Below are 22,282 nucleotides of genomic sequence, written 5' to 3' on the forward strand. Positions count from 1 at the left end.
GAACTTTGTGTGCCTTGTGCTTCCTGTTTCATTGCACCACCATTACAACCAAAAGACAACTTCTACAATTCTCACACTTCGGGGGGGATCCATGCACCCCGATAGGCTGCTTGTGCATTTCTTAGGTAGGAAAGATCCAAATGGGGTGAGAGGATGTTGTGGAGAAACAAGGAACACAGCTGACTTGTGCTTCTTGTTCACCACACACAAACCTACCTGTCTCCACAACCTGCCTCTAAATTGATGGATCAGAACTTCTAGATAGAAGGTTAAAAATTAAAACAGGTATTGTAAAAAATACTATTATACCTCAGCCTTAACTATGAATACTTTCATTATCTGTACTGTTACAAATTAAAAAAATCTAAAATAATGCTGTTATGTATTTTTTGAAATCCAGAATAAAACAATATTAAAAACAATATAATTAAAAAGCAATGCAGCTGATAAAATAATGTCCAGGTTTTTTTAAGGCCTGGGAAAATGAGGATAATAAATATTTATCTAAGAGCTCATACTTCCCTGGGGAAGAGTATTCCAAACACTACTTTTTATGTAGCGAGCGATTCAGGAGCACTTCAGGCTTCCGACTAATTATCCAAGGAAGTTACCATCACACCTATCACAGGAAGCATCACTCCTCCAGAGTATTGGGATTATTGACCAGCAAATTTAGATTGCGTTTACATGTAGCGCGTTTGAAATTTTCCCATTAAGGAAAGTTATAGAACCTGAGTAGGCCATTTCCAGCATGCTCATCGAGTAAAGGGGACAAGAACAAGGATGATCTCTTTTCCACTTTGATAGCCTGGTTGAACAAAATGGGAGGAGGAAAGAGGAAGGATAATTACATGAGCGCTGGCAGCAGTGGTGGTTAAGGTGGTGGCATCTGACACAGCAGACATCTGGCTCAAGGTTGGGGAAGGTGTTTCAGAACAGTCAGTAGTATCATAGTTACAGCTCTGGAGATCATCTAGAATGGCAGTGGAGGACTCGCTCACCGGGCGAGAGGAGTACTCACTCATGGCTGAGTCGGTCATAACAGAGGCCGTTTCAGTCCTGTGGATAGTACTGTCAGGAGCTAGGAAAGGGTATGCGTATGAAAAACGTGAAAGGGCCAGGGTTCTATACAAGCGTGACGGCCAAAAATCATCCCGTGTTGGCAAAATAAATGATGTTACGGGGTGTGTGCCACTGTCGGGTGAGAGAGAGGGTCTGTTAATCGATACCAATGAAGGAGGTGGTGAAGGAGGCAGTGGCGAAGCTTCTGCTGAAGTTTGTCTGTGTGTCTGTGAAGCATTTACCTCCATCACATTGGCAGTTACTTTCTGGTTTCCAAGCTGAGTTTTGAAAAACAAAAGAACAAATAAACATATTACTAAATTTTGTATTATTTTTACTCTTCCTTACCCTTTCGTTGTGTACAAGAGTTATCAGAAATAAAAAAAAACACCACACAACATGTGTTTTCTAGCAGTCTTAGGAAGTACACAGTCAAATAGATTAGGAAATAAACAAACTCTGTATTACAAAAGAACACACAGCAAGTGAATTTGTCAAGTATTAATGGGAAGCAATGCCAGAAACTACAGTGTGTTGGGATAAGCCTTGATGTTCATTTCCAAGATTTAAATTGTTTGAAGTTTGGTTCAAATAGTATTCTGCCTGTTTATCTGCCACAAACCTTAAAAGGTTTTTCTTCCCATATACAAAATTGGAATTGCCCTTTGGGCCAATAGTAAGCTTAATTCTCAGCCATATCACTATTTCTATATTAGTAAGCAAAGTGTCTCATTTTTGGACTAGGCAGCTGACGTACCATACCTTCTCAGCCAGTGGTAAAATGTATCGCAATATTAGCCGCTTTCACACACTATGCACAGCAAGGGGGCTCTACACAATGAAGCGAAAGCAGGACCAAATCCTGGTTATGCCCCATTTCATAAGTATCCCTTGACCACCTGCCCAAATATCCATGCACCACGTGCAACAAACCCATTTTACGCCAATGTCTGACTTTTTCCAATAAGGGAAGTGATGCACTTGAAAGCGTGGGGTATCATTTGCTTAAGGCAACAATATCTAGCTTTCCTAAAAACAAATCAGAATTCATAGACAGCCAGCATTGTCCATTTTCCCTATACTGTATACAAATTGGGATCAACACTCCGTGGCACTCAATAAACCAGTCATCTGAAATGACCTAAAACCTGGACCTCAGGACACTTTAACAGGAAGTTCTCTTGTACAAAGTAAGTTTTTGTAACCCCTTCATGGATCAATGCCTTGTCGTGGCGAAGGGGCTTGAATAACTCAGAGAAGCTATGAGCTATGCCATGCAGGGCCACCCAAGATGGACAGGTCATAGTGGAGAGTTTTGACTAAACGTGATCCACCTGGAGAAGGAACTGGCAAGCCACTCCAGTATCCCTGCCAAGAAAACTCCATGGACAAAGACAACAGGCATATAAAAGTTATGACGCTGGAAGATGAGCCCCTCAGGTCGGAAGGCGTCCAACATGCTACTGAGGAAGAGCGGAGGACAAGTACAAGTAGATTCAGAGCTGATGAAGTGGCTGGGCCAAAGCCGAAAGGACGCTCAGTTGCGGATATGCCTGGAAGCGAAAGGAAAGTCCGATGCTGTAAAGAAAAATATTGCATAGGAACCTGGAATGTAAGAACCATGAATGGAGGTAAGCTGGATGTGGTGAAAAATGAGATGACAAGAATAAATATCGACATCCTGGGCATCAGTGAACTAAAATGGAAGGGAATGGGCGAATTCAGTTCGGGTGACTATCATATCTACTACTGTGGGCAAGAATCCCGTAGTAGAAATGGAGTGGCCCTCATAGTCAACAAAAGAGTGGCAAAAGCTGTAATGGGATGCAATCTCAAAAATGACAGAATGATCTCGATACGAATCCAAGGCAGACCTTTTAACATCACAGTAATCCAAGTTTATGCACCAACTACCGGAGCTGAAGAAAGTGAAATTGACCAATTCTATGAAGACCTACAACACCTTCTAGAAATGACACCAAAGAAGGATGTTCTTCTCATTACAGGGGATTGGAATGCTAAAGTAGGGAATCAAGAGATAAAAGGAACAACTGGCAAGTTTGGCCTGGGAGTTCAAAATGAAGCAGGGCAAAGGCTAATAGAGTTCTGTCAAGAGAACAAGCTGGTCATCACAAACACTCTCTTCCAACAACACAAGAGACGACTCTACACATGGATATCACCAAATGGGCAGCATCGAAATCAGATTGATTATATTCTCTGCAGCCAAAGATGGAGAAGCTCTATACAGTCAGCAAAAACAAGACCTGGAGCTGACTGTAACTCAGATCATCAGCTTCTTATAGCAAAATTCCAGCTTAAACTGAAGAAAGTAGGAAAAACCACTGGGCCAGTAAGATACAATCTGAATCAAATCCCTTATGAATACACAGTGGAAGTGAGGAACAGGTTTAAGGATTTAGATTTGGTGGACAGAGTGCCTGAAGAACTATGGATGGAGGCTCGTAACATTATACAGGAGGCAGCAACGAAAACCATCCCAAGGAAAAGGAAATGCAAGAAAGCAAAATGGCTGTCCAACGAGGCCTTACAAATAGCGGAGGAGAGGAGGCAAGCAAAATGCAAGGGAGAAAGGGAAAGATACAGGAAACTGAATGCAGATTTCCAAAAAACAGCAAGGAGAGACAAGAGGGTCTTCTTAAATGAGCAATGCAAAGAAATAGAGGAAAACAATAGAATGGGGAAAACCAGAGATCTGTTCAAGAGAATTGGAGACATGAAAGGAACATTTCGTACAAAGATTACCATAATCAAGGACAAAAGTGGTAAGGACCTAACAGAAGCAGAAGACATCAAGAAGAGGTGGCAAGAATACACAGAGGAATTATACCAGAAAGATATGGAGGTCTCGTACACCCCAGGTAGTGTGGTTGCTGACCTTGAGCCAGACATCTTGGAGAGTGAAGTCAAATGGGCCTTAGAAAGCACTGCTAATAACAAGGCCAGTGGAGTGATGATATTCCAGCTGAACTATTTAAAATTTTAAAAGATGATGCTGTTAAGGTGCTACACCCAATATGCCAGCAAGTTTGGAAAACTCAGCAATGGCCAGAGGATTGGAGAAGATCAGTCTACATCCCAATTCCAAAGAAGGGCAGTGCCAAAGAATGCTCCAACTACCGCACAATTGCGCTCATTTCACACGCTAGCAAGGTTATGCTTAAAATTCTACAAGGCAGGCTTAAGCAGTATGTGGACCGAGAACTCCCAGAAGTGCAAGCTGGATTTCGAAAGGGCAGAGGAACCAGAGACCAAATAGCAAACATGCGCTGGATTATGGAGAAAGCTAGAGAGTTCCAGAAAAACGTCTACTTCTGCTTCATTGACTATGCAAAAGCCTTTGACTGTGTCGACCACAGCAAACTATGGCAAGTTCTTAAAGAAATGGGAGTGCCTGATCACCTCATCTGTCTCCTGAGAAATCTCTATGTGGGACAAGAAGCTACAGTTAGAACTGGATATGGAACAACTGAGTGGTTCAAAATTGGGAAAGGAGTACGACAAGGTTGTATATTGTCTCCCTGCTTATTTAACTTATATGCAGAATTCATCATGCGAAAGGCTGGACTAGATGAATCCCAAGCCGGAATTAAGATTGCCGGAAGAAATATCAACAACCTCAGATATGCAGATGACACAACCTTGATGGCAGAAAGCGAGGAGGAATTAAAGAACCTTTTAATGAGGGTGAAAGAGGAGAGCGCAAAATATGGTCTGAAGCTCAACATCAAAAAAACCAAGATCATGGCCACTGGTCCCATCACCTCCTGGCAAATAGAAGGGGAAGAAATGGAGGCAGTGAGAGATTTCACCTTCTTGGGCTCCTTGATCACTGCAGATGGTGACAGCAGTCACGAAATTAAAAGACGCCTGCTTCTTGGGAGAAAAGCAATGACAAACCTAGACAGCATCTTAAAAAGCAGAGACATCACCTTGCCTACAAAGGTCCGTATAGTTAAAGCTATGGTTTTCCCAGTAGTGATGTATGGAAGTGAGAGCTGGACCATAAAGAAGGCTGATCGCCGAAGAATTGATGCTTTTGAATTGTGGTGCTGGAGGAGACTCTTGAGAGTCCCATGGACTGCAAGAAGATCAAACCTATCCATTCTTAAGGAAATCAGCCCTGAGTGCTCCCTGGAAGGACAGATCGTGAAGCTGAGGCTCCAATACTTTGGCCACCTCATGAGAAGAGAAGAATCCTTGGAAAAGACCTTGATGTTGGGAAAGATTGAGGGCACTAGAAGAAGGGGACGACAAAGGACGAGGTGGTTGGACAGTGTTCTCGAAGCTACGAACATGAGTTTGACCAAACTGCGGGAGGCAGTGCAAGACAGGAGTGCCTGGCGTGCTATGGTCCATGGGGTCACGAAGAGTCGGACATGACTAAACGACTAAACAACAACAAAGTTTTTGTAAAACTTTTTTACAATCAAAAGAAATCACAGCTTCAAATTTGCAAATGTCTGTGCTGCAGGTTGAACTTTTTTAAATAAAAAAATGTAAAGTCTAGAATTCACAAGGTCAGCAGACTGATGACCCTGAGCTGATTGACTAAAAACGAGGAAACTATTCTTTTTAAGAATGAAGGCAAAATAATGGTACCTAAATAGCACTGATACTCCTAGAAAACAAAAAGAGCGAGTGGGATTGGGAAGTGAAGCTACCATGGAAAATGCTCACTAGGTAAAAACCCAAGACTGATGTAATCACCATTGCTACTCAAAAGGTACACAGAAAGTTAATATAAAACCTTTAAGGCAGCTGGGTAAACAACTCAGAGGAAACGTGATGTTCCCAAGCAGTTAATATAGCAAAGTATTTTAAATATAAATAAATAAATATGTAACTTCCAGGTCTAATTTATAAAATATGTAACAGTGTCAACAGGAACATAATGGGAGGGGTGTTTCCAGCTTCCCCACTATAAGAAGCTTCTGCAGGGAAGGGACTGAAGAACATCATGAGAATGGTGTTTCTTGGATTAAGGTGAAACTGTGAAGCTCCCTTGTTATTTTTTCTTTTGGATGCTGCATGTTTAAGTAATCTTGTTATATTTATAGCTCTGAATTTTGGGGGGTATGTTATGATAGTTGCTATTGTTTTGCTGTGCTATTACAAAACAGTTTTTGTAGCGTTTGAAATGTATCCCTGTTTACTTTGTTGCAAGCCACTTTGAGCATGGCTTTTGTGTGTGTGTGTGAAAAAGCAGCATGCAAATAAAATGAATGAGTGAGTGAATGAACAGTGAGCATGATCTAAAGCCATGTTTCCTCTATGAAGTGTAATTTACTTTTCAAGCTGAGAAATTGTCCACTGAATATGCAGAGTTTAGAAAACAACAGGGTTTTATTTGCACATTCAATTGTGAGTATGAGGCCCGGGAACTGAGAGCAATGTATATGGAAGTCATGGAATTCCGGATAGCACACTCTCAAATTAGAAATATCTTACAATGGAAACAGGTGAACATGAAGTTGACAAATATTGAGGGTTTGCAGGGGACAGTTGGAGGGGATGAGGGGGAACAGTATTATTGGACACAACACATAAGCTTAGGTTTCTTCATACTTCCTTTTGTTTTGATGCACTGTAGGCAGGGCGGCAAGCATATCAGTGATAAAACAATACGATTAAAACCATATCATTGCACTCTCACGGCTAAGGACCCATGACTGGAGGCTGCAATTGGTGGAAGACCACTGATCCAACACACTGGCCCCATGCAAGGCAAGACTGGTTTTGCCCCAGTCTTCCTTTCTAGATATTCATTGCTCAGACTTTGACCTGACCTTGACCTGCTGCTGATCCTTCCCAGAAAGGTCTTGCATGCCTACTTATAGGCTGTTTCCTACCATCACTTGTTTAAACTTCTTCTGCATGCACCTGAATTCCACAGGAAGTATATATACACTGTCTGTGTATTGATTTGTAATCATTCTCCAATAAAAAATATTAGTCTGGTAAGAAGTGTTCCCTCACATTTTTTTAAAAAGTAATTGTAAAGCACCACAAGAACTTGTCTGTTGTAAAAATTCCTTCTCAATTCCTCATAACATGGTGAAAACCGATACCCTACAGCTTTTTAACGTTGTTTTCTAGGATATAGGGAACAAGGGGCATATTCATAAGGAATTATCACCATGCAAGAATGCAAGATAAAAGTCACTTTGCTGTTATTTTTCTATGTCAAAAAATAACAACATGTTCTTGAGATCACTATTTGTGAAATGGAAATTCCCCCCAAAAACTTGAATCCAAACATGTGACTACTCTTAGATTTTTGGACAGTGGTCTTGGATAACCACAGTGTGCTTATTACAAATCTCTGCACTGAGAAAAAATTTCCCAGATTGCTTATATAGGCAATTAACATTAAGTATGTACAGTAGATACAGGTATATTATAAGCATTGTGGACAATTTCAGATTTTAATAAGAGGTTTGTGAATGGGTGCATGATAATGACACCAAATTGCTGGCCTTGCTTCAAAGGAACAAGACACAATTAAGAATCTAAGATGAAAAAGTGAACTGATTGTTGTTAATACATAAGAAAAGATAGCACACAAAACTCAGATTTTAACACACACACACAAACACACACATACTTGGGTAAAAATACCTCTTGCTTTAATTGTTAAGAGGGTCATGCTCAACATTTTAAAATTTGGTTGCTTAAAGTTGGTGTAAAAGTTTTTTCCAATTTTCAGTCTTCAATTCACGGAACTAGTCTAGTTTTATGAACACCTGTATTCCTTTGGGTCCCTTGTTTATGTCTATAAACTTCTGATAATACAAAAGAACAGCACCAACAACTGCATGAAAATATGCTGTGTTTTGAAAAATCAAGCCCCCCTTTTCTTTTTAAAAAATATTTAGTCTTCTGCACTTTCCTAAGCACAACCTCTTTTGGACATGTAGAACAATCATCCATGATCTAGTAACTGGTAACAGAATTTCACAATATTCTTTAACTCTTCTTTTGTTGGAATGTTTGCATCTTCACAATATTCTTTAACTCTTCTTTTGTTGGAATGTTTGCATCTTAATGCCAATACGAACCTACAGTACTTGGCTCATCTTTCCAATACATTGCACTACAATATTGGTGGTTATGGTGAGCTCTTCCTACACAATGTGAAGATTATGTGTTTTTTCCACCCTCCCACAGATGAGAAAGAGATCTAGTTTCCAAAATACATAAATACAAATCCAGGCATCTTGCATCAAAACAACAATACACATTTTACAATCTAAAAGCAACAACACTGTCTCAACTGCACACCTCTGCATGCAAGTATACCGCAGCATCTGCACTAGTGGTTTCCCTTAAACATAAGCACACCTTAAATTCTTGTGGATAGATACAATGGCACTCTAACATATGCATATTCACCAGGAATCTTCATGCTGTTCACACACTTCTTAGTGCAAGAGTAAGCACACATTCTTAGTGCAGGAATGACTACACAGGGCCCTTTCCACATGCTCTCTCACCTTTGTCTGGGCACTCACCTAGAACCATGAACATATACTTGTCATTAGGATTCAGTTTACATGTCCTATAACTTCTCTCAAAACTGGAAGCTTGAAATACATTTTGCTTTTTACTGAGACGTCTTATATTCACCCTCTCCCTATAAGGAAACTAATTCAATTCCGTATTTTTGTTCTACTGACACTTCAAACTTTCTGTAAAGTGTCTAACCTCATTGCTGAAATAAATCCACATTTCCCTATCAAATTATTGCATACCTACTCATAACACCTGTGAACATTTTTGTGCCTGAGGCAGTACGGAAAATTGCAACCCACTCCCAGTCAGGGTGTACTATATTCAAGACCATAGAGACAGGAAGTGCCACAGTACCTCACTTGTATTGTTATTGAAAAATACAATACTGTAAATGAAAACAACAAATTGCTTCCCTTTCATGGCACCCAAAACCAGCTACCTTAGGCAGATGCTTCGCTCTTCCTAACAGTAGGACTGACCCTGACTGCCATTACAATAACTGTGACCCAAACCAATATGTAAAAATTTCAGATACCTGGTAGATGTTATGATCTGCATGCCTTTAAATGGGATACCTAAGGTTTAATTGTGGCAAAGTAAATGACTGGACAGATGAACCTGACAGACTCATTTCATTTTACTGCTATAGGATGGAATTCACAAGTAATTTCTCCCATGAGCTCCCACCAAAATAAGTGAGAGCTTTACTAAAAATTTATTAGTGGATTTTGCCCTTAATGCACTACTAAAACCATATTTTTATCAGAAATTTCAAGGTGCCTTTATTTCATGAAGATGTGATATATGATATGCAGATGTGATTTGCTTTATTTCATGAAGATGTGATATATGATATGAAGATGTGATTATTTCATGAAGATGTGATATATTTCATGAAGATGTGATATATGATATGCATTTCCTGAACACTTTGGCCCAGTGTTGAAAATCCCAACCCAGCTTTCTACCAAAATGGAGGATTCAAAGTAAAAACTGAAGAAATAAATATGAGTAGCTCATACTGCTTCCATAAGTGAGTCTGCAGTGAAATCCACAGGCCATCCACCACATAATAAAAGCAGGAAAGCAAAAAAGCCCCCCTCCCCCAGTCACACGTGCTTCTTCCCTGGTTTCCTGGAGAAACATAAGCTGGGCCTTGGTTTATGTTTTATCAAGCGATTGCCAAAAGAAATGTTTTTACAAAAGCTGGTAACATTTGGAGACTACTAAAAGTAGCTCCTTAAGTAAGAACACCCCCGCTTGCTTTTTCAATTGTGTGCCCCCCCCCCCCAATGTGCCATTTTTACTCATTCCAGTCTTCCAGAGCAGAGGCAGAATGGCAAAGTGCTCAGCTCTGTCTGCTGCCCAAACTAAACACCCTGTTGCTCATTTAAAAGCCCCTCTGCATAATGGCACATATGCTTTGGTTGTCTCCATCGTCCATCTTGGTTAGGGTCCAAACTGTCCCATGGGATTTGGAGTTTATTTTTGAAACTGAAGTCAGCTTCAAAAGTTGTTTCCCATGTTGAGCCAGGTCTTTTCCCCCTTTAGCAAATGCCAGTTTTATGCTCCCCGCACCATGGCACACAAAACGAGTTGGGACCATTTTGGATCCTGGGATTTCACATTTTGATTCTAGGGATTCAGGACACGAACATGACAACCAAACTATCCACTTTTATTCTGATTAATAAAAGCAACACCTGTTCTAATACAGTTTAGCTTTCCCATAGCTCTGTCTGTATAATGATTTATGGTAACTCATTTTAAAAATATATAAATAAAACAGTGCTATAGCAACCTTGATCAGATCAGATCACAGGGTGCTGTACAGCATTTGCAGATCCTAATGCAATTATATTATGAATCCTCATATCAGCTCTGAGACAGTTGCATTTCTTGGCTCAAACATTAAATAGCACCCTCTCTATATCATTACAATAGAGCACTGGCATCTGGCAAGTCATTAGACCAGAAAGAAACAACACCACCACACTGTTACTCCTCCTCTGATGTGTCACTCATCAGAGTATTTTATCCTTTTGGAATTGGACTCTTTATGAAATACTTTTCTGTTAGCCACACTGTTCCGTTGCTTGCATTTTGTACACGCAAGAACGCCATAAAAAAATAATTAAAAAATTGCTGAAGACATCAGAACGGTTGGCCTTGTTCAATGATCCTGTTTCTAGTGAGGCATATTTTATGGGTGACTGGGGTGGGGGTGGGGGTGCAGGGGCAGAGATATCCCCTCTGATTAACATGGGATGCTTTTTCAAACTTGTGCTTTAAACAGCAGAGCCTCTAAGGAGCATGGCCATCAGAGCAGCCTTGTGTGAAGTGTGAACACACTCACTCAAGATGTAATTAATGTCAATATCCCTAGCAATTCAAGCGCCTATCATAAATGTAACAGCTCAGTCTCTTCTGCCTTTGTTGTGGAAGCCTTGTAATCTGTGCACCACTAAGGGTCTTGTACAGACACTTTATGTGCATCTTGTACAGACACTTTATGTGCTTTTGGTGTAATTAAACAAGAATTTCATCTGTGAAGAGCGTTGCAAGGTTTTTGGTCTCAGTCCTCGCGTGCAAGAAACGAGCTGGAATGCTCCATGATTATTGATACCCTAATATAGTTTCCAATGTCTTATGTAAATACAAAATGATTCATCCAAGGTCCATCCAAGGTTCTTCCCCCCAAATGCTGTAATCCCACAGATCTACTCTATTTATATGTTGGAAATTTGTATCTCTGTTTTTTTACGTCTGATTTATTTTTGTGGTGTGGGCTTATAGCCGAATAAAGATCTATCTATCTATCTATCTATCTATCTATCTATCTATCTAATCTATCTATTGTCTATCATCTGTGAAGAACAATCACAGAATCCTTACCATGGCAAATCAAGCACAAAGCTGGAATCCAGGTAGATTGGCACACATGTGCAAAGGACTTTTGTCACAGAGGTGGGCAGGGTTGAAGGGTTTCCTGATTTATTTATTTTTTGTTCAGCCCCTTGTACATAATGGAATGCTATGCTGGTGTGTTTCCTAACCTTTGGAGACAGGTTGTTTTTTTTTTTAGGATGGGTGGGTCTGTAGGAGGAAGGTGGGGGTAAGTGGGGAGAAAAGCCATGGACACATAGAAAAGAGAACATGCCCCTCTGGATTCCAGACACTTTCTTTTAGGATTTCAATACCTTCAAGCAGTGTCATTCAGGTGTCACTCAGACTGCCTTCCCTACAGAACTGAATTTTGCAATACCTAAGACACAGGCAATAAAGTGTGCACTTAATAGGTACCTAAACATCACTTGTTCCTTCCCTCTCTCCGTGTACTAAGGCAAGCCATAAACATCTTTCAAAACCAATAAAAAACAAACAAACAGCAACACTGTTTTCAATATGGTGTCTCAGGTAGTTTTACCCAGGAAGTGTAAACCACTATTCAGAGCCAGGTGAGTAGACTAAAGAGAAAAAGGTTAGGTGACACAGGAAAGATCTAAAATAAACAAGAGAGAAACATAATATACCACATTGCATTCTGTGGACTGTGCGGAAGGAACTGTAGATATTTGTTGCATATTGTTTGGAGGCGTCTCTGAAGTGTCTGGAGAAAGCCTAGGTGGATGTTGTTGGCTTTCAGGCGCCGCTTTATTATCAGGGATAGGAGCTATCTGAATGGAAAGAGATGCTTTGTGTGTCTCAGGTACTGGGTTACAAGCAGGTGAGACAGGCCTCCGTGGAGTTGCTTGGGCTTCAACGGGCACAGGCTGCTGCTGTATACAAGAAGGAATACTACTAGATGCATTTCGTGCCCTAGTTAATTTCAGGGCAGAAACTCTACGTTTTTGACCTTGTTGTTTGTGGCCTTGGCGGAAACTTGTTCTAATTCCAGCTATTGTTTTTGTGCTGTAAACAGAGGCCAGTGGCTTTGTGGTTTTGTGTGTGTAGGACACACTGCTGTTAGATTTTTTAGAATAAACTGCCCTCCGTATAAACTCCTTGTTAGTACAGTGGTCAGCTTCAGGAGATTTCTTAGTTTGTTTGGTTGTTATGGACCGGGAGTTAATTTCGCTCTTCTTGTGACTAGTTATTCCAGATCTACTCAAACTTTCTTTCCTAGGAGGAAGTGGGGGGGCCTTGTGTGCCAAAAGCATCCACGCAACAAAATAAATATTACAGGAGAAAGAGAGAAAGGAAAACATTAGCAGGAAAGTAAACAGAGATAAAACGTGTCACTTCTTAAATAGTGATACCGACACAAATCCTGCCAATGGTTTTGAATCAGGCCTCAATCATTCTTCGTCATCCCAGATTGTAAAACATTTTGTTTCGATGTTTAGAAAGCCAGGATGCATATATTAATTGCAAATTCATTGTGAGGTCAATACTGACCCATTAATATGAAGCATCCCCCTCTTGGGATCAATATTGCTAGTTATCACCTTCAAATGATAGAGATGAAAATTAACAAGATAGATCACTGGAACCAACAGACTGTTCTGAAGGAAATTAATATATAGCCCCATAAATTTTCTGGTCTACAGTAATAGAAACTCTGTGTGTGTGTGTGTGTGTGTGTGTGTGCATGTGTGTGCGCGGGGGAAAGTATCTTAAGTAATTTGTAATATGGATAAATGTTTCAGATTTAAGTCAAACTCTATACTTTGGGCTACAAAAAAATAAACTGTGCTGTTGTTCCAACACCAGGCATATGTTTTAACCTGATGAACACTGCATAGTTGTGCTTTACTCCTTGAAAGGAATTCAGTGCATGAGTGAAGCAGCAGCTGTGCATACAACCACTATTTGTATGCATAGCCAAAACAGAGGTCATACTACAAACCAATCCAATAATGTCAGGAAAGCACCCCAAAAGCAATCATCAAATGGAAACTGCCTCTCCTTACTTCATGAAATCACAGTATTAAACTTTAGAATTTCACATAATCTCAGAGTGTGAGTCTGCAGATCTGCCATTTTACCTGAGCTGGCGATCTCTTTTCTTGTAGGTTTGGCCGGACACTTCGAAAGCCTTTTGCTGCAAGAGAGGAGCTGCTAGTGTCGCCATTCAGTGTTTCTCTACTCCCACTGTTAAATGATCTCCAAGCTTTTATATGAAAAGAAATCCAAGCAAATTTATTTCTGACAAAAGATTTGCTTTGATTATGTCAAGAAACTGAAATGAGCTCTACAGTGACAGGAATCAACATAATATAGATGTGGGGGCACAAACGTGAAAGAAGACTAAGGGATATAATGCACATATGTCAATAACAAAAGGGTCCATTAATACTATTTGCAGCCATTCTGCCAGACTACAGCAGAGGAAGACGGCAGACAGGTGCTGGCCCATTCCATTGGCTCAGTTGGAACCAATTGCCATTTGGAACTTCCTCTCCTATAACTATCTTCCTAAGTGGTTAGGCAGTCTGGTTATTAATGTGACTTTATGGGGGGGAAGTGCCTGTTTTTGCTTGTTTTGCTGTTCCCTCTCTATCCTCCCCTGCTTTAAATCATGCCCTGTGCTATTTTTCTAGAAAAAGAGGTCCCAGAACTCACCTCCCTTTAATGGCAACGGCACCCACCTGAGAGGTGCTGGAACTGAGTTCCGGTGCGTTATGGCTGGGGGAAAAAACCCTAATAGGACTGTAGGCCTACAGGCACAGGCTATGTTGTTTTTTATAATAAATATGTATAAAATGCCTAGAAAATACTAGACATGACATCATGGGAAGCCAGAAGCAGCGCTGCTGAGCTCCTGAATAGGTCAGGATTTCATGATGGTGTTGCTTTCTATTGTTTTTCTTTATATCAGTCTCTTAATCCCAAAGTCTTTATCCAATTTACCCACTGAATTCAAGGGGACTTGAAATGAGGGTATATGTATGGGATTGCACTGTAAATATAGTGTAGCAGTATATGCCTGGCAGGTGAGGAATCCAGGTTCCAATTGCCTCTGGATTATGAAGCTTAACTAGGGGGCCCTGGGCAAATCAGTACCCTTCAGCCAAGTCTATGCCTTAAAGTAGCTGTGTGGATAAAATGAGATAAATCCCACACATGGATTATAACTGTTGGGAGAGGAAAGGCTAGTTCTAGATTCTTCAGATAACACTGAAAAATAAATACTGTAAATGCTCAAATCGGAACAACATTCTCAGATGCTCCAATCCTTCAGCTTTTGCTTATGTCATTTACTTATTTGTCACACTTGGTCTGGTTTTTACATGCATCTGCCCTCAGTCACTTCAGGAGAATGCATGGGTACTCCATTTGTACAAGCCTCCTAGATGCAGCTTCCAGCAAAAAATGGCTGCCCCCATGACTTGTTTTGCCACTAAATGATACTCAAGAGCAGGCATCCCCAAACTTCGGCCGTCCAGATGTTTTGGACTACAATTCCCATCATCCCTGACCACTGGCCCTCTTAGCTAGGGATCATGGGAGTTGTAGGCCAAAGCATATGGAGGGCCGCAGTTTGGGGGTGCCTGCTCTGCTCAAGAGATCTATGGATTCCTTGTGTTGCAGAAGCAGCAGTCAATGGCATGGAGTGGGGTGAGGAAAACTTGGAGCACAATGATATGTCATATGTTGAATATTCCTAGGGAATTTTTCATGGCATTTCTGTGGCATTCATGATGCCCAGTCCTGTCCTTGAACAACGGGCATAAGTTGGATCAAAGCTTTTATTTCCAAATTTAAATTTTGTCATAGGAAGGTGCTTCCTGCTGAATCAAACCATTGGTCCATGCATACCAACTGGCAGCAGCGATTCAGGGTGTCAGGCAGGAATCTTCCCCGGTCATATTTGCAGTGCTTTAGGTTTGAATCTAGGACCTTTTGCATGCAGAGCCTGTGTTCTACCTCCAAACAGTGATTTGGGTGTAAGGGTATAGTTTGCCTTTGGCTCAGATGCTTGGCAAACACCGACTTAGAGAGGTGAAGAAACGCAAAGCGCATATACGGGGCTTCCTTTAGGAAGATGGGAAAAAATCAGAACTATAAGCTATCCAAAAGAGATGTGGTAGGATTAGACTGATCGCTGCAGCTAGCAGCTTTATTGTTGGCTAAAAGGACCAGTAAAGCCCTTATTAACTGAAAGCTGTTCCAAATTATATCTCATGCAGCAGTACAGTCTTTCTAGTGTAAGGTTACAGAAGTACCCCTTCTATGCCCACTGACACCTTAAAAACCTTCTGTTATACACCTGCAAGAACAGATTTCTTCTGTTCTGCTACCACTTTGTAACTGAAGATAATGAGCTCTTTCTGCTCTAAATTACATAGAAATGTTGGTATGTAATGTAGGGTCTTTTTGGATGCGTGGTCTGTATATAAGAAACCATTAAGAAAGCAAAAATTAGGTTATCGCCCATTATATAAAGGCCAGCAAATGTAAAAGTAAGCCTTTCACACGTATCAAAAGTCTTTAGTTCAGGATTTAGAGTCTCAAAATTAGTACAGTTTGGCTAGGAAAACAGTGGGGAGGGGGCTTAAATGCATGCCTTATTTATTCCACTTACAGTGTTGTTATATTCAGCTTAAAATAACAGCAACCTATTTACCTGAATCTGGTGACTGAGAATCAAGTCCTAAAGAAACAGAACATCAAAGTTAATATGTGGAAAGTACAGTTAGCATTCCTACTTTATGCTTTGATACCACTGTGGTAGACAAGGGGTAATTCACTTACCAAAAATTATTGACACACATACTTTAATGGCTCTTACTATACTGGCATATGTAGCCAAGGATCTTTTTTTCTAAAGACCACAATCTTAAGCACATTTAAGTTGGGCATAAGCACTGCTGAGCTGTGAAGTAAATTTTGCTAAGTAAATATGCAGAGCATCAGGCTGAATGACTCATTATGCCATTTTTGCTTGGTCAAAGAGCCCTCTAGCCTTCATTAAATTTATGTGGCCCATAGCAAGAGTGAGCAAGCACAATACAACAGCACTTTTGCTTCAATTTCACACTGGTTCAGCTTGAATGAGACATTAAACCATAGTTTAGCACTACACAAGTGAACATCAGACACCTACACTCCTTTCCCCTCTATGTTCAGAAGGATATAATGACCACAGTGCGTCCTTAACCTAGGATAACCTATAGTTTATCAACAACCCAATATCATAAACATATGTGCAAACCAGGGGAACTGGACCCATATGACCTTGCCAGGTCAATTTAAGAGATGCCAGAAATAGAAAAAAACATTCAAATCTCAAAGTAACTAAAAGCATTTTGGGACAAGTTAGGGGGAAACTAAACCAAGGCAGGGCATTCTAAAGTTACTATTGTCAGCAACATTGTCTGTGACCTTATTGATAGACAATGTATGAACCTCTGCCATGCTGCCCTTCTTCATAGAAATTGATTGAAATCCCTGCTCCATTGTTAGTTTTTGATTCATTATGTGAGGGTGCTTTAAGATGCATTAGAGAAAATTTTATAGACAACTGCAGAGGATCTGCTCTATGGAATCAATCTCTTTAAAAACAGCTATATGATAGTAGTTGTAGGCTGAAAAGGGCATGTTCTTCATGAGGCAGCGTCAAATTTACCCTTTGCAAATTTCCTTATGTCAGCTTAGTAAAGAGCTACAAAACATGCATTGATTAACTGAGATTCCACTTCTCTTCTGCTACCTATGCACAACTTGGGCGACTGGAACACAGGTAAATAAATCAATGCTTATGGCTCCATTAATTCACACTTTCTGACGGCTACACTTCAGGGCTACTGTGGTTCCGCTTTATTTTGTATTAGTTTTATTGCTGCTTTATTAGATAGAAATTCAATGATGCTATTCTTCTTTCTCAGTCCATGTCATTCTCTAGTTGGTTTACAGGGCTATTGTAATTAAATATAAAATTGTAAGAAGACTTTTCTCAACTTTACAATTAAGGTGACTATTAACAACACTAATGATTTGTAGCTGGAAATTTTACTGAGATCTGTTTCTGTTTATGAATATTCGTCTAGGTATGTTACATTATATTGCATAATTAATCTGTATATGAAGAAAGGCCAGGACTACGAAGCTAGAGTTGTCACCTTAACATTCTTCACTTTCCTGGGCTACTGCCAAATGCAAATCTTTAAAAAGCTGCTTTTAAATGTTTATAGCAAAATGGCCACAAACCTTTAAGTCCAACATGGTTTCTATTACTTGGGCATTGGAAACCTTTAAAAACTGTAAGCTGCACTGACTTAGCAAAACTTACCCAAGGGTAAAATTCAATGGCCAAACTCACATTAATTTCTGAAACCTGGTTTATGTTTTCTAACAGCCAAAGGGAAGGATTTCAACCCAGCATTCTGAAGAGTACTCAGAATATTGTAAATGCTACATTGCTTCCAATTTGGTGATGATGCATGAAAACGTCTTCCTATAAAAAATTGGCCTGGCATTCATATATCTTGCAATATATACTGACTGGTGTTACAGGACACTTGCGCTATAATTTTATAGAGATTATTATGGTACTTTCCTTCTTCCATCCCCAAGGGATTTCAATCAGTTTCTAGCTAAGCAGCCACAGTGATAAAATAGGAAAAAATGAATTGGTACTACTAACTTAGTCCCGCTTAAAAAATTCTGTGCCATTGTTCATACACTGCCAGATACATCAGTGCATAGTAGAAGTGTGGATGGATGCTCCATATCTCCCCACTGCTCTTTAAAGAACACCTCTGCTTGATTATGGCTCCAGTTCACATGATCACTCTCCCTCAAATGGGGGTGGGGAAGGGAAGCCCACTGATTTCAATGGGTCTACTCTGGGTCTACTCTGAGTATGACTTGGTTGCACACTACTCAAAAGCTATTATTTCACATGAGCTCTGGTATGGAAAATAAGTTCTGGGGCTGAGCCCAGATAAGCTCTCGTTCAAATTAAGGCACGTGCACAGCTGGTCTAGTTCTCAGTGAACCCACCCAGAATGCCTGGGAAGTTCCCACAAGGACATAGTTTAAGATTGCATCAACAGGACAGAAACATTTCGTAATAACAGTTGTGAGCAGCAGCAGCTGCAGCCACATTCATTATCAACCATGATATTCAGCTCCAACACTGTGCAGAAACCTGCCACAATGGCACCCAACTGGGACATTCCATGGTTAATAGTTAATACCTGCTGTCAATAGGTTTGGAGAACTCTGAACTCTCTTCACGGCTGTTAATTTGACAGACATGGCAGCACGTTTGCGAGCACACCCACCACTATCTGAAAGCACAAAATGACACAGGCCCACAACATAGAGAGAGCAAGCACATGCAACACAGATCAAGTGGAGTTAAGTGAACTATGTAAATGTGGACATAGAACTCATGCGGTTAGAAATTGCTGTTGATCTTCTGGGTTTTGTACATACATACCGAAGGGCTGGGGAAGCTGTAGTTAATTATTACTGCCATTCCAAAGAATACCCAAGCCAAGATAGATTTATCATGTGCTTTCCAGTACTGGAAAGACCACTTGTTGTGTGTACCTAACTCACCACAAAAAGACTAAAACGGAAGATCAAAATTGACACAACATTACTTTTTCAATAAAAAACACACTGTGTGGCCCTAAAAGAGATCATAAAGTAGGATTTGTTGTATAATTTGGTATGTTCATTCATGGGTGTCTTCCCCCTATGTGTAACAAGAGATATCTAGGAAGAAACTAAATTGTGTTGTTACAGGACTCTCTCCTTCTAAGCGCCTTCCAGATAAGCTAGATAAATAAAGGAGAACATTTATAGTTCATTTAAAGGTAGTACAGAATGGGGAGAAGACTCCAATCCTCTAGAACAAGCATCCCCAAACTTTGGCCCTCCAGATTTTTTGGACTACAATTCCCATCATCCCTGGCCACTGGTCCTGTTAGCTAGGGATCATGGGAGTTGTAGGCCAAAACGTCTGGAGGGCCACAGTTTGGGGATGCCTGCTCTAGAATGCCACATTTTAAATGTCTGGCAGTTCTTTGTATCTTCCCTTTGACATCTGTGCCTATACCCTGGATGAACTCTGATGAATACAAAGGTTTTGAATTGATCTTGTTCCCTGAAATACAGGGGGCATCATGAGCTGAAAAGTTGTCTGCATGTGCTTTTGGCCAAACTGCAGGCAGTAGTGCTCTCCCCCCCAAGGTATTTGCACATTGCTGAAACAGGCAATCCTGGGTAAGTTTGCTTCTTTGGTTGGACAGGCCTTGCAAAGCAGAATATAGCTGAAGGGACAGCAGAAAACTCAACCATCCTTTGGGCATGTTGGATTCAATCAAAATCCCATCTAAGCAATTTCTGGCTGCTCAATCAGGTGTAATTTATGTGGCCCGTTCTTTGCACAGGAACAGCCAAGTCAGCATCATGATGTTGGGCCACGTTTAAAATTGCCAGTTCAGGGAATGGATGCTTTTTGCAGACATAAAGGTCAGCTGAAGGAGAGGAGTATCTATTGTGAGACCAAATTTAGAATAAATCTGCCACTAACAGGAAGTTAGTATTGGGTGTCTTAAACACACCCCACATACTACATGGCACAATATCTCACTGCATAATTATATGACGTTTAAGAGTTGTGGTGATCAATCCTAACCCTATGCAAGGACAAGGAACCTGTCTACACAGGGCATGTCTGCTAAAGCTAAAGGTAAGCCCAGCTTCATTTGATCACAAATTCTCTGCTGCTGCAAGCCAAAGGTTATTCAGCACCAAGGGCAGGTAACTTTAAGAGGAAAGAATCCATGCAAATTCATTAATTTGAGTTTTCAGTACATTGAAGAGTGGGCTTCCTATCAAAAGTGGGTGGAATACGGAGCAGTGATGGTGGCAGAAGGAAGTCTCTAGAGTGCATGCTACCGTTAAGTTCAAAAAATGCTCTTCAAAACTGTGGGTGGTCTTCCTTTGCCTGCTACTGCGTTACAGAAACATTGGATAAATTGCAAGAAGTTTGCATCATCATGATTTAACAGTAACAAAGTTAAGCCTCACAGATTTTTGCAGTCTCTGGGGGCTGTATGTGTGTTTGCTGTGGTTTGTATTTATGTCTTTCATTTATTATTAATTAAACAACAACAATCTTTATTACGGTCCATAGACCCATCAATTCGTTACCAAGCGATACACAGCTGGGACACCCCGCCCTCAAACCACTCAGACATCTTACTCAAATTCGGAATAGGAAACATTAGTTCTTGTGACCACCGATAAAAACTTTGCCACTGCTAGTGTTCTGGCATTTGACCGGTCTTCCAATAGGAACCTGATATAGAAATCCTCTGATTTTCCTGGGAGCAAGGCTAGCAGGGGTGAAATCACTTCAGCCCTAGCTTGCTCAAACTTCCCACAGTGCAGCACAATGTGTTTTATAGAATCTACATCATGGGTGCACGAGCACAGTCTTTCCTGGTAGGGTACTCCTCTCATCCTGCCCTCCAGCACTGCAGAGGGGAAAACATTCAGTCTTGCTTTTGTGAACAGCCTTCGGTAGTTTGGCACTGTCAAGTTTTGAATATAGGCTGCTGGCTTAAAGACATGCCCATATTGTACTCCTACTGCCAATGGACTGCAGATCGCAAGTGATTGATGTCGTAGATCACTGTGTGAATTATCCCAAAGTCTTTGCTTTAAGGTCTTTAGGGCACCTTCATATCCCAGGCAATAGAGTTGGTTTTAACCGTTGGCTTCTTTAATCATTTTTAAATTAGATGCATTTATCACACATATTATCCTCATACATTCCTGCCTAAAATATTTATTGGAGGACACTAAAGATCTATTTTAGCAAATTAAGTTCGACCCATTCATTATCCATCTGTGAAAAAAGGCAGTGAGTCTGCAGATTGCCCAGACATTTTGTGGTGAAGAGTCCTTCCACTATATAAATTCTTTGAAATTTTGTGTACTTAGAAGCCACCAGGATTTACGCACAGCTTGGACAACAACCCACTTTAAGTTTAAATGCTTGGATTTTAGCCAATTTGGGGTGCAACACCAACCCCGCTTACCTGGGAGTAAGCCCCATTGAATCCAATGGGGTCCACTGGATTCAATGGGACTTACCTCTAAAAACAGACATGGTTAGAATTGTGCTGGAGATAGCGGCACCACTAATAGAAGCTATTCCTCAGTGTTAAGGGTATACAGTGGAACCTCGGTTTATGAACACCTCGGTTTATGAATTTTCGGTTTATGAACGCCGCGGACCCATCTGGAACAGATTAATTCACTTTCCATTACTTTTAATGGGAAAGTTCGCTTCAGTTTATGAACGCTTCAGTTTATGAACAGACTTCCGGAACCAATTACACCCATGTTTCAGTTTATGAACGCTTCAGTTTAAGTACTTCGCGGACCCGTCTGGAACTGATTAATCCACTTTCCAGTACTTTCAATGGAAAAGTTCGCTTCAGTTTATGAACGGTTACTCCGCGGACCGTCTGGAATGGATTAATCCACTTTCCATTACTTTCAATGGGAAAGTTCGCTTCAGTTTATGAACGCTTCAGTTTATGAACAGACTTCCGGAACCAATTATGTTCATAAACCGAGGTACCACTGTACTTAGATTCTGTCAATAGGATTTGGGCCAGTTCTTATGTTACAGCTACAACATGGTTGCCACTCCCCCAGCGATGTAGGATTGCAGAAACTGCACCATTGTTTGTGTGTGTGTGTGTGAGAG

The 22,282-nt window shown here is 40.6% G+C and overlaps 1 protein-coding gene across 14 annotated transcripts in view; it reads right to left on the reverse strand.

The window, feature by feature from the left end:
* Nucleotides 1-22,282, reverse strand: part of SORBS2 (sorbin and SH3 domain containing 2) — a 97,601-nt gene that overhangs the window by 74,140 nt on the left and 1,179 nt on the right. For 7 of the 14 annotated variants that reach the window (XM_060278761.1, XM_060278759.1, XM_060278760.1 and 4 more), the window contains exons 2-6: nt 18,744-18,836; nt 16,169-16,195; nt 13,587-13,711; nt 12,132-12,740; nt 852-1,340 (exon numbers count right to left, since the gene is read on the reverse strand). In XM_060278761.1, coding sequence (XP_060134744.1) covers nt 852-1,340; nt 12,132-12,740; nt 13,587-13,711; nt 16,169-16,195; nt 18,744-18,836 — 1,343 coding nt within the window. Of the gene's footprint in view, nt 1-851; nt 1,341-12,131; nt 12,741-13,586; nt 13,712-16,168; nt 16,196-18,743; nt 18,837-22,282 lie in introns of those variants that run through there. The other 7 variants (XM_060278762.1, XM_060278765.1, XM_060278764.1 and 4 more) reach the window with 3 other exon arrangements.

Source organism: Zootoca vivipara, chromosome 9 (genome assembly GCF_963506605.1).
Source record: "Zootoca vivipara chromosome 9, rZooViv1.1, whole genome shotgun sequence".
Lineage (NCBI taxonomy): Eukaryota > Metazoa > Chordata > Lepidosauria > Squamata > Lacertidae > Zootoca > Zootoca vivipara.